The 13,972-nt window shown below is 39.7% G+C and overlaps 1 protein-coding gene across 1 annotated transcript in view; it reads left to right on the top strand.

Annotated features, from left to right (window-relative positions):
* The window catches only part of LOC119731981, a 30,535-nt gene that overhangs the window by 13,666 nt on the left and 2,897 nt on the right, over window positions 1–13,972 (top strand). The window contains exons 11-14 of the mRNA XM_038205323.1: window positions 5,090–5,184; window positions 5,435–5,586; window positions 9,349–9,514; window positions 11,717–11,874. Of these exons, the coding sequence (XP_038061251.1) occupies window positions 5,090–5,184; window positions 5,435–5,586; window positions 9,349–9,514; window positions 11,717–11,874 (571 nt within the window). The remainder of the gene's footprint in view (window positions 1–5,089; window positions 5,185–5,434; window positions 5,587–9,348; window positions 9,515–11,716; window positions 11,875–13,972) is intronic.

Genomic DNA, 13,972 nt, shown 5'->3' with positions numbered 1-13,972 from the left:
TCCACACAACCATCCTATAGTGAAAAGTTTGGGGCCCAAACACGCAAAAGACAGCTCCACAGCTTGCATGCCTTGCAAACGGTCATTTTCTGTTCCGCTCCATAGGCAATTGCCTCGTACCCCACATTTTCAAGAAAAAAAATGTCAGTGTTTTTTTTGCTTTTCCAAGCTAGACATTGATAGATTAAAGCCAGAAGAATAAATTTTCATAATCTGCAACCCCCAGATTTAGACCGTCCGTTCTGAAGATACAAGGAATTTAGTGTAAAAAATGGGTTATCTTCGTGGTCATTTCCCACATTAAAGCTTGTGTGGACATTTCCGTTTAAGCAGATGCGCACTACTTCTGAATGTGAGGGCCCTGTCACACTTCTGGGTATCCTAATTCCTTATGAGTTGCGCATTGACATTTTTTTCATACGCAGTCGTACGCACAATACGCACCTCATACGCATCTCTATCGTTTTGTGTAGGTTTTATGTACGCAGATATACGCATGGTACGGCCCAGTACGCAGGATAGTTTTGGGCATGCACAAAACTACGCTGCGTACGCTGTTACGCAGGTCATTAGTTATAAAAACGCAGCGCATCGGTCCCGCATCGGTCGAGTGCGTTACGAGTACGCTATGTGTTCGTGACGCACCCCGTCAGCATATGAGCCGCCTGTATTGGACGTATACAAAGCGTACTTGCAGCGCAGATGCAACGCACGCTGAACGGCGAGCGGCGGAAATGCGGCGGGAATACGCTCAGAAGTGCGTCAGGCATGCGGTCGGCATAAGTCGGGTGCGTCCGGAATATGCTCGGCATGCGCACTGCATACTGACCTATTCGCGGCCCGAAAAATAATGTTGTGCACTGCATACGCAACTCATACGCACCTCATACGCAATGGATGCGCTGAATTCGTTACTTGTACGCTAGATGTGCGTCGCACATAAGTCAAAGTGATCAGAACATTTCGACGTTAATTGAGCGTACGGCTGCGTATTGAAAATTTTTGATAAGGAACTCATACGGAATTAGGATACGCAAAGGTGTGACAGGTGCTTAAGTTGACCTGTGACTTGTTGAAACACATTTGATATGTTTAGTTGTAGACTGTTGACTGAAAAACTGCGCGTGATGTGTTATTTTCGCGATAATCGTGCATCATGCGAGAAACAGTTTCGGGGGTCAAAATGTTGCCTCAAAAATCGAGCTGTTGGGTGCAAGTTGTGAATCCTGCACATATCTCAATGAAGGTCATTCATTGCAAAAATGATGATAAGACATGAATCTGGGAGGACTGAGAAACATTTCCAATTTTGTTAGCAAATACTTCGAAAATTCTCCTGACTCTCCATAGGCTTACACAACCGCTGAAGTGGCATTAGTCCAATGTGACTCAGTTACTGCCAATACTGGACTAGGCTATCTCCGTATATTGAGTCACAGTGCCACATACATGTACATACGGCAGATGGTCCTGTTGCTAGGGGAGCCAAAAATCAAATAAAGTAGTCCAGTTGAGTCACATTTATGATTTTTTCATAGGCCTAGGCCCTACACAATGGTTTATGGGACTAAAAGTTTAAAGTGGCATCAGGTTGCATCATTTTTTTGATTTTTTTTCAGGCCTAATCACTCAGGAATCCTTATCAGTATCTATGTGGAAATTACAAAGAAATTAGCTCTACGGAGTGGAGCGTTAAACTACGGTACCCTCCGTACAAACGCTCCACCGATTTGGCATACTTTGGTGACAGGTACACGGTCATCATGACAGCATGCATTTTGTGCATGCCCTCGCGAGGACAAAAGGCCCCAAAAAAACCTGATAAAGAGAATATAGTCGTGTTCCCTAACGTGGCGCACTTCGAAGCTTACCCCAATTTCCTCGTGTAGTGTTGCCAAACCTCTTTGTTGACAAACCTCAAATTCATGCAGTGAAATACTAGTACTTTTACCTTATTAATGCTTGCACTATAACCTCTGTGAACAATTTCGGTTTCTTAAAATTCAATCTGAAATTCAAAAACGGTGGCGTCCGGAAATTGGGCACAAATTGGCGGAGTGTTCCTTAACGTGACGCACTTGAATAAAGCTCGGAAAATTCCAAATTAACATTTAAGAATTTCTGTAAACTTGATAAATTGTGATAAATCATTATTATCTCTACTTATATACCCAGCCAGATGTTTGTCAGAAAATTATTTTTTTATTTTTTGGGGGCATTTTCAAAGGGTTCACTTTGCACTTGAAAATAAAATCGGAAAATCACGCCAAAATAAATTGTTCTTCTAACTTTGTTACGGGTAAATAAACTCGCGATTTATGAATAGGAGTGTTTAGAGCTTGATGAAATTTCACTTTCTGTGAAATTTCAGTTAAAACTTTTGCTCTAGGTAGGCGCTACAGGCGAAAATCAAAGTGCGCCACGTTGGGGGCCGCGCCACGTTAGGGTACATCAACAATACAAATGAGAAAGACAGTAACCCTGGATAGATCCACACATTCATGACATTCCATAACTAGACCCCTTAAATTGTTCCAAACAACCGGTAATTTTGAAAAAAGAACAAAATAGGGCCTAGTGCCCTAGTCTGAACTTACCGCTCACAATCAAATGTGTCTGCCGAGTTGTACAACCATTTCACTGACATGACCAATGCATAATTCATCGCGCGCGTGTGTGACGTCACTTTTGAAGAAAAACAAGTCGCGCTTAATAATATGTGTCCCGCGCCAAAAACCCATACTGTCAGACGGCGCGGGGACATAGGGGCCTATGACTAGCTACCTGTCAGTCACCAAAGTATGCCAAATCGGTGAAGCGTTTGTACGGAGGGTACCGTACGGTAGTTCAACACTCCACTCAGTAGAGCTACATGTACATGTACAAAGAAATCAAATAAAATTAAACCCTTGACCATGCAAGCATGTGAATACAAATTTGTATAGGGCCTACTGCCTAGGCTACCTAAACAACCCCTCGCAAACCAGTCTTGGCCAGAAGCCAGAAGTTTTAATGGAACGCAGTGGCTATTGTTACGGCAGCGGGCGTGCGAGAAACACTATTTGTGTATTGGTGCTGCGTTTATTATGTGGCACACACACAACCAACGTGTACCGTACATTGAATGGACACGGCTGGAAATACGTATGCTTATGCCACAAAATGTTCGCCGCATCCGATGTAAACACCCGGTGTTGTCCGTCCTTTATCGGGAACTATAGGACATTAGGTTAGTTTCAACTAGACGTTTAAATTATCCAAATGTGATTTTTGGGGGATTTTAGTCCGTAATGCCCCTTTGAGATTCGTTTATGTTGGTTGGATGAAGAAAACACACAAAATGGTAATTGGCGCCTATAACGACTGATTTGTACACCCATCCCGTACCCGCACCACTTTCAATGGTCCCTAATGTAGAGTTCGAAAGACATGTGTTGCAAGTGACAATATAGAAACCAACCGATAAGGTATCACCAATCAATAATGTCACACAAATTGACCGATATTCTATCACTAACCAATAATCTAACTAAAATTAAGTGATAGTGTAAGAAATGTTACAACAGTAATAGTCATTTTTTTTGTTACACTTTCGGCTAGGGCTGATAATGAAACAAAAAATGACCGATAGTGTAGTAAAACGTACTACAGCTATCAAGCAATTGTTACATTATCGGTTTGTGATTCAGTATTGGTCAATCTTTGTGAAATCATCGGTTGGTGATTCGTTATCTGTTGATTATTATATAACTGACATACAGATCCTAATCATTTGATTGGTGGAACTCATATCACGTGACATTCATTATTGCTCCCATTCACGCCGCGGCTCAAAAAGTACTATCCGCCCATGGGGAATGGGAAATATTATAACACCTAACCCGCAGATTCTGTGTCTTGATTGACCGAAAGCGAGTCACATGACACTTTCTATTTTTGCTATCTTTCTGTGCACGGCCAAAAGTACTATACCCGTAGCAACCAAAGTACTATACCATTAGCAACCAAAGTACTATTTCCACGGCGCAGTATTTGTGTGCAAAATAATGCATGCTGGTGTGCGCGTTGCGAGTTGCGCGTTCCAAAGAGAGCGCGCCACAGAGTTGGGTTCAAACATTTCGCGAAGGGGTAGTTTGGAAGAGAGAAATACATTTTCCACCAATTTTGTATTGAAATTGAAGTTTATTTCAAATGTGTTCAGATTTAAATAATTTAAAATATTAAAACCAAGCAGAATCTGTGGGTGAAGTGTTATAAAACATATATTGAATGCTTTATCTCGTGGTGAAGAAAAACTAGCCTCCCTCGGTGATCAATGGAGCATTCTATTTTCCCTCGGCTTCGCCTCGGGAAAATAGAATGTCCATGGATCACCTCGGGAGGCTAGTTTTACTACACCACTCGAAGCATTCAATATTTGTATACTATTCAACAGTTAGTGATCTAACGCGGTATTTGTGTGCAAATGCATGCTGGTGTGCGCGTTCAGCGTTGCGCGTAGCGCGTATTGTTCCAAAGAGCCAGCGCTACAGCGTTGGGTTCAGTCATTTTCGTGAAGGGGTGGTTTGGAATAGAGAAATACATTTTTTCTCAGTTTTCTATTGAAAAAAAAAGTTCAAATATATCAAATGACAAGGATCTATATGTCAGTTATATAAAACAAATATTGAGTAGCTTTAAATTGTGAAATGGGAGGAATATTATCGCTTGGTAAAATCTGGACTTTTCCAGTTCACTCGGCTTCGCCTCGTGAATTGGAAAAGTCCAGATTTTACCTTGCGATAATATTCCTCCCATTCCACGCTGAGCCACTCAATATTTGTATACTATATTATCAGTTGTAACACCCATGCCAAAGGCAAATGTTCAATTTGCACTGTTGGCAAGTTTTTACGGGAAGAGCGATTACAAATGCCCGTATGTATACTACAAAACTAGCGTATTATTGTTAAATTGGAAGAGCTGGAACAGCACACAAAGTTATACAAACCGTATAAAAGAAAATGTAAGGAATAGAGATGCTACCTTCGTAAAACAATTGTATCGATTGTTTTGGATGACAAGATTATTTAATTGTATAATTCTTTAGAAAAATACGTGAGAGGTGGTGCACTTCTCTTCGAAGCTGCGGCAAATGGTGACATAGGTAAAGTGCGGGAAATACTCAGCATCTACCCCAGTGCGGTAAGAACCAAAAGACCAAACTCTGAATGGACTGATTGAAGGCGCTGTTAGTTATTTTATGAAAAAAAAATAATGCATTGGTATTTGCATGGTGGATTGCCAAGTTTCAAATTCATGAATCTTTGGAAGAAATGATGAAATCAAAGAAAATTGGAACGATTTCGTAATGGTTGATTTTTATTCGCGCTACTAATAAATATTGCAAAATCCAGTGTTTGGACCCCTATTTATATAGGCATTTCATCTGTAGGTGATATATCGGAATGAGCGAGGGATTACCGCGCTTCATGCAGCTTCTCATTTGGGCCATCTTGATGTTGTAATCGCTTTGGTGGACGGTAAGGCTTCCCTGGAACAACAGGACGAAGATGGAGATACTGCCCTTTCGTACGCTGTGATGGGGTAAATTTGTTAATCACCATGATGTGATGTTTATAAATGAAGAATTCAGATGAGAACCAGATCCATACGCACTACTTCTTAATCCTTTCCTTCTTTCATTTTATATAAACATTCATAAATACCTTTTGAGAGCCCGTCACGTGACCGGTCTGAAACGGATGATAAAGATATGGCTGGCAGGTCTTAAACACTTTTCAAGTGTCAAATAAAATTTGGACTCCTATGAAATCTTGTGCCTTTTACCGTTTAACTGGTTGAACGTTCTCAATCCTCACGCATGCGCAACAGTACCAGTGAAGCAGTATTTCATAGTCCTAAATTCACAACGCACTCACCACAGCAGAATCTGCGCGTCATCGAGCAGTACGCGTGACATGCATGCAAATCGTCATAAAAGGAGTTGTTTGCGTCTTACTCGTGAGCTGGACACTCCATATATGTGGTGAAAATGTAACAAGGGGGAAAAAATATATAGACCGAGGAACTACTGCGATGAGTAGACGCGCACCTGTCCTCGGCTGTCTAAAAAATAACAAATTATCTTTAATAGACGGAAATAGACGGTGATAGATAGATAGCGCTGCCACCAGGCGAAATAGTTAAGGCCTAAACCTCCGGAGTTTCGCCTCTCCAGTTGAGCAATTCTCGATAGCTGACATGGATCCTGGTCAAAATATATGACGAAGCTACAAGAAGAATATCTCAATGGGAGGAGGACTTAAATAAATACAGACAGGAATCCAGAAATTCAGAACAAAACTCGTAAGGATTGTTTAATCCTGGTCCGCAACAATATAAATAACAACAATAACAAGTTATAAGAAACTTGTTGTATCCGCAACAATAATTAATAAAATCAGGACAGGTATATTTACACTCTGTATTTACAATCCAGTATTATTCCTTTACTCAGTGCAATAAATTAACCTAAGTTGTACGAATCCTCAGTACACCAAGGAGGAAGGGGAGGGGGCGAGTCACAAAAATTGGACCAAGTATCGTTTGAACTTGTCCAATAAATTCACAAATAGGCACCGTTTAAGCCTCTATCCTTCGGAAATAAATACACAAGCTTCCTCAGGATCCAGCTTAGATTATCTTCTCGATAAAATACAATTAGGCCCCAGGCCCTTCTTAATCCTCTATAATACACTTAGGCCCCAGGCCTCTCTTAATCCTCCTCGATGAAATCCGACTCAGCAGCCTGACTTCAAATATATCTCAAGATCCCCTGACTCCTGTCAGTGTCTTAATAATTAAAAATATCAGCTACAACTGATGTACGTCACAGTTACTAGCTGTCTAGATACCCACTCTCCGACTCTGGCTCCCCAAAGTTTTGCTCCCCAAAACTTTGCTCCCCAAAAGTTGGCTCCCCAAAAGTTAGCTCCCCAAACGTTGACTCCCCAAAACTTTGCTCAGCTCAGCTCCCCAATTTAATTCAAGTTGGCTCCCCCAACTCAAGTAGTAAAAGATGACTTACTCTCGAAGTATCTCAGCTCCCCAAACTGGCCAAAGCACTATGTGTAAATGCAGTCTTTAGAGATCAACAGTACAGCTCGCAGCTAACCTTGGACCAACACCAACCAAAGAACCCAGAATGAACAAAATCTGCCCTATTTATACCCTATTGGCTACGCGCCCAGTGCCAAGTCAAAAGTACGCGCTAGTAAATAGGCAACGCCCATATTTGTAAAACTCACAGTATACTGAATTCACATAGCGATAGTTTCCCCTAAATTTCTCCAAAATTATACAGCAAAATATTCCACAAAAAGGCTTAAATTATTCTTCAATACATTCCTTACAGTAAATCTGCTCTAAAAATGTGAATAAATTATACAGAATCCCAAAAATGCTCACTTTTACAAGTAGTGAATGAATGTAAACAAACCTTAAGTTCATTGAAGAAAATTCAGTGATGTCACAGATATGAATATTCATGAGTCAGTCACTGACTTACGAAATCTGACAGAAAAGTCATCAAAACTTTCCTAACTTCCACAGTTGCTTCAAATTAGACAACTTTACCTCTAAAGAAGCTAGATAAATATTTATCCCAACTTTCTAATAATATAAATTACTTTCAGAAGTCTCAGTTTTCTAGAAATAATTTTATAAATTTCATCCAATCACAAACGTTTTAGCTGCCGCTCAAATGGCAGCCATGTTGGATTTTACCATCACGCTATTTATAGCACAGCTGACATGTGTAAACATACACGTGAGTGTACACACAGAATTTCGGCAGGAAAATACTCGAAACTACTTGGAAATAAAACCTAAAAAAACAACAGGAATGTACTAGACGAAAATGCCAGATCTCTAGGAGGATATAGGTAAGATTTAGAGTGAAGAAACTTAAGTAAAAAGTGGGATTTGGGGGCATTTTCGTCACATATAGCTAGAGGGGTGTCTCGAAAAAGAGCAAGTAACATTTTTGAACAACATCGTTGGAATTTCTTTTTATTTTTGACTTGTTTTGACTTTTGGACAGACAAGTTTAGATTTTTTTGACTGAAAAGGTATTTATGAATGGGTTCGCCTCGGGTAATTAATCAGCATTTAAGACTCCAACCAGTCTTAACAAAGTGTTTAACACCTCCCATGCACAGATCAATTCCCTTAATTGAAATTCGGCAAAAAAAAAATACTTTTTATATATACAGGGTGAGTAAAAAAACGAAACCCAAATGCCGGGACCATTGTTTTAGTGAAGTTCTGCATGTAGCACTTTCAAAATCTAGGATATAAAAGCCCAATTTATAAGCTTTGTTTTAGTACAATTATCATTCAAATCACTCATGTAATTTTCAAGTTACGGAATTTAAACCGAAACGCAACCAATCGTTTTAAAGTTCTGTCTACGGATCACAAAAAGGTAAATGTTCTTTCAGCAAAAACAAAACAAATCACATCGTCACCGACACCACGAAGTAACACTCTACGTGTTAAAGCATTTTTTTTCTTCCGATTTTCAGTTTCTTGCATTTTTAAACATTATTCATCAAGGCCTACCATTGCACGAAGTTTCAAAGATTCAAGAGCTTTACTTTAATTATTACGCTAATTATCCATGGCAACTTTTGCGCAAAAGTGACAATTTTCGCTTTCACGAAGTAACACTGTCCTTGTATGAGCGCGCGCGCGCTGACCTGAAGTTGCACTTTCCTCGTGTGAAGAATGTTACTTCGTGACAACGGAAATTTACAGCTTCGCAGCCTTTCCGGTTTCACGAACTAACACTCACCTTTTTTCTCTTATTTCTCGTTGATTTAATACACAAACGGGTGAAAACAGCAGATTTAATACATTCAATTCATCAAGTGTCCACAACGGGAAACCCAACTGAAAATACTCTGCCGTTTTGACGCAAAGTGTCGTTTTAGAAGGCGTTCAACTTTAGATGCCGTTTCTCCGACAGCTAGTTTTTACTGGTATGTACATGAGTGTTACTTCGTGGTGTTGCTTACGACATGTGTGTAATTTTTTTTCGTTTTGCTGAAAGAATGCACATTTCGAGTACGTCTATTTCACGAATACGACTGTTTTAAGAACAAACGCACTTTCATTTGGGTGCATACACATGTTCCCCAATACCTATGTTCCCCAATATCGATGTTCCCCAACTCTAACCCTACCCCTTACCCTAAACCTTAATCCTAATGATTTAAGGGAACATCAGTATTGGGGAACATAGGTATTGGGGAACATCGGGTATAGCCCTCTTTCATTAACTTCCTGTCGCTGGTAATGCCATAGAAACCACCAAGATGTTGTCCTGTACTTGCTGCTTATTGGAAGTAACCCAAACACGGCAGACGAATCTGGGGTGACTCCTCTACATAGAGCTGCTAGTAAGGGTCATGACAATTGCGCAAGATTTCTCCTAAAATCTGGCCTGCGACCGTGTAATGTCAACAGCCAAGTGAGTTGAAAAGTCATTTTTTCCGACATGAATTGGAGTAGCAAAGAAATGTTTCTCATTTCTTCTATTCGTTAGAATGGCTTGTGATGATTGAGCTGGAATTATCACGAAATGGGGCCAAATACGAGAAAGATATAAAGTACAAATGAAAGATAGACACATCGAAAGAGACAGCAAAACAATATCGTCTAACTCATATGCCGGTCAACAACACAGACAATTCAAAGCAGTGCTTACCAAAATAATTCCCAAGTGTTCGTACCTTGGTCCTTCTTCAGGGTCCGAAAGCTTGGGAATTAATGATTTTTATAGTTATAACCACCGCTTTGAAATGTTCTTTATACTGTTTACCTACATCACCAGCGTTACACAGCAGTGCTTCTCTATCATAACTCATATGCACATATACAGGGTGAGTAAACAAAAAACAACGAAATCAAAATGTCGCGACTAATGTATTGTTATAGTGAAGTTCTGCATGTAGCACTTTCAAAATCTTAGATATTACAGTCCAATTCATAAGCTTTCGTTTAGTACAAGAATCATTCAAATTACTTTAAACACAACCACCGTTCTAAATTTCTGTCCTCAGATCACAAAAAAAAGTTTGCGTTCTTTTAGCAAAAAAACAACAACAACCCAATTCACACACATCCCTAGTGTGATTTGTTTTTGTTTTGCTGAATGAAAACTTAGATTTTTATGATCCGTGGTCAGAACTTTAAAACGGTGGTTGTGTTTAAAATTCTGTAACTTGTGTTTAAAATTTCTGTATAAAAAATTACAATAGTGATTTGAATGAGTCGTGTACTAAAATAAAGCTTATAAATTGGGCTTTCATATACTAGATTTTGAAAGTGCTACATGCAGAACTTCACTAAAACAATGGTCACGACATTTTGGTTTCGTTTTTTTTTACTCGCCCTGTATAAGTCACGAACAAGCGTGGAGGTATAACAACATGACGACATTTATTCTCAGTTTTTCAGATGGAGTCAATAGAATAACAATATTAATGCAATACTGAACTTTTGTGTATGTGGATAAAACAACTCTCTTTGTTATGTCCTTCACCGTACCTTCATCAGTTTCCTCACGAAGTCTGGCAACAGTTAAGGTTACAGTATCTTAACTCCCCAAGGGATTGGCTAGACCGAGTTCCAGTAATCCTCTCTTCTGTTCCAACTCTGAGACTCATGGCCGAATCCTAGCTATCCAGGCAGATATTAGAAATATGTTTTTAGTCCCTGCATGCCTGAGTCCCTGCAGCCGATTTCACGAAATCGTACGCAACTCCGCTTGCGCCACAATTCATTGCGTAATAAGCTGCGCAACATTTCAGGCTGCGCATTATTTCACATAAAACATCTCATGATAGGGTATAGTGCGTATAAGTCCGCGAATTGCGCATTAAATTATGGCGCAACTTGCCCTATGTGTGGGAGAAGATGTCCATCACGCATCGGACTTCATAGCCATCTTAGAACCCATGACAGAAAGTGACGTGGCGTGGTCTTTTGCCTAGAAGCTACTACTACTACTACTACTACTACTACTACTACAACTACTACTACTACTACTACTACTACTACTACTACTACTACTACTACTACTAACTTGCGCAGCCATTTTAGGTAGCGTAAATTGTAGCGTAGCGACTGAAAATTACCCATTTTAACACCAAAAATCGTGATCGTCGTGGAGCCAGTTATATCACATCTTATCAAGGTTGATACAACACACTCACAGCTGCTTGTTGGAAATAAATTCATTTCTTTTTTACTCGTGCGAATTTTTTGGAGTCGCCGCACGATTCCGAATAAAGTCGGACAAATTAAATTTCAAAATGGCGGGCTGAGGGGATCCAACGACTGTTTCGTGAACAAACAAATTAATATACAAACGGCCAACGTAATTGCTGTTATTATCCTCGTTCAATTATTAAAATTATTTAAACGTTGCGCAGCTACGCCAAGTTTTCGTGAAATCGGCTGCCAGAATCTCATACCAGGTCTTTCCTTTGAAGGCATCTCTAAAACTGACATCATCATTGTCTTCTCAATAGCTTTCTTCCCAGTTACAAATAGTACATTTTTGAGGAACTTTTTTTCTCCTTTAATAAGTCAGGCAATCGTTTCATTTTTTCAAAATGTTCTTGCTGGCACTGTGGGTATTATAATGTTTCTTTCCCCTTTTTTGTAGGATATCCTTGGAGACACACCGCTTTTCGCAGCAATCGTAGAGAAACACGATTTCATGGTAGATTTGTTAATTGAACACATGACAGATGACGATCTAAGGCTGCAGAACAACGACGGATTAATCTGCTTGCATTTAGCAGCCTTGTTTGGAAATGATTTGTACGTAAAACGTTCCTTTCTCATTCAGGCAGGGAAGAGGGGTGGAGAGATGGTACATGTTATATTTTGTTAAGGTTGTATTTTAAGAAATGTTTTAAACTTCCAGAATGGGCCTAACACGGCCAAGCACAGAATTATAACTGTACACAGGTCATTAGAGGTTCCAAGGGGACATCTGCAGATGCAGTTTTCTGCTTTCTGCGCTTTTCTGCTACCAGAAAAGCAGAGTGAACTTTTTGCTTAAACACAAGTTTACACTTTCTTGCTTTTCTGCTACCAGAAAAGCAGGTTTTACTTTTCGCCCTTCACGGGTTCAAAGAGAAACATCTGCTTTTCTGCCACCAGAAAAGCAGATTAAGCATTTTGTCACGGTTGTTTGAAAGTGGCCATCTGCTTTTCATTTACAGAAATTGAGCAGATTGATTGCCGAACGCAACTATGCCACTGTAGTACCCACCAAAAAAAGGACGATTGCAAGTGTCTCCGCCTTTACGTCATCACAGCGAGTGTATGCCTGAATCCCCATGCAATCCACAGACCGTTTTAAGCGCGTCTCACTCTTCGCACTGGTAATTGACTCCATTGGAGCGCAGAATACAGAACACGGCGGAAAAAAAGTAGGCTTAAACAAAGAAGCCAAATTGGAGGAAACAATCCTGTTGATCCCGACTGCTGCAGACTCTAACAGTTGTCTTTCATTAGAAATGCAGAAAACCAATACCTAGAGAAGGAACACCTTTCACGACAATAACTCCAGGGGACGGGGATCGGAAAGATAAATCCGCGTTTTTTACGCTCGAGAAACGCTCAAAAATCGGGAAAGACAGGAACAATTCACACTAATTAAAAAAATTATGCCTTGAATCTAATATTAATATCACAAGTAGCCAATGGTAAAAATCCCTTAAAATTGATTCAAGGATATTTTCCAGATTCAATGCATTATTTTGAAAATTACTGGCAAAGTATTCCCGTCTGTCCCGATTTCTCGAGCGTAAAATACAGAGATTTACCTTTCCGATCCTCGTCCGACCCAGTAGTTACGGTCATGGAAGGTAAATCGTTAACAGAAAAGCGTTAACTACAGCAGTCGGCATAATCAAAATTGTGTGAACCGACCTTTTTTTCGGCCGAGTTCCGTATTCTGAGCACCAATGGTGTCAATCACCTTTGTGAAGCGTGAAAAAGTTTAGTATTGGTGAGGCATTTGGACAGAATTGTGCATTTTGTGATAGAAGCATGAAACTTGGCATGTGAGGTCTTCATACCATGACAACAAATTTCAGATATAGAGACATGTCATATCTGACCCTTGGTGACCTTTGAGGGGTCAATGACCTTTGAATACTATATTTATACCTATTGTTCTTGAACACATCATTTTCCTATGACCTAAGTCTTTGCATAGTTTTCATTCAATGTAAATTACGACCAAATGCGGTACAATTTCACAATTGACGTGTGATGACATTCCAGAGGTCAATAACCTTTGTATTAACTGCACAAACTCTATTTATGGTTATTTATACGACTAACCCTTTAAACCCAATTTTTTTTTTAAGACCCAAGTCACAATGTCATGAAAAGAGTTTTACATGTAGGGAGTTTCATATGTGACCTCTGATGGGCTCCTAGGGGTCAATGAGCTTTGCGTTTCCTATTCATAAATAATAAGAGGATTAACTATTCAAAACACCACTCTTTTATTACCCATATCTTCATTTTGGGTATTCTTGCCATGATATGAATATTCAGAAACGTAGACATTTCATATTTGACTTTTGTCGACCTTTGCAAGGTCAATGAACTTTGCATACACAGATTGCCGTTACTTGTCATGTTTAATCTGCCGAATGCCACTTTTTCATGACCAAAGTGTAAAGTGCAAAAGGAGATTATTTAAATCATTATTCTAAAGCATACATGAAGTCAGACCCCAAAAATGTTTTTTTTTTTGTATGACCTCTGATCTAAATTTTTCATTTTAATTAGGGCAGACGCAGGCGCAATAAATGTAAGAGGCACATTGAACAAGAATCACTCTATAACAGTGACCAATGGGTTTGGTAAAAAGGTTAAAAACGTGGTCATCCAAGTC

This window comes from Patiria miniata, unplaced genomic scaffold (genome assembly GCF_015706575.1).
Source record: "Patiria miniata isolate m_02_andy unplaced genomic scaffold, ASM1570657v1 HiC_scaffold_24, whole genome shotgun sequence".
Taxonomy (NCBI): domain Eukaryota; kingdom Metazoa; phylum Echinodermata; class Asteroidea; order Valvatida; family Asterinidae; genus Patiria; species Patiria miniata.
The sequence above is the reverse complement of the archived record's forward strand: the minus strand, read 5'-3'. Positions and strand labels throughout refer to the sequence as shown.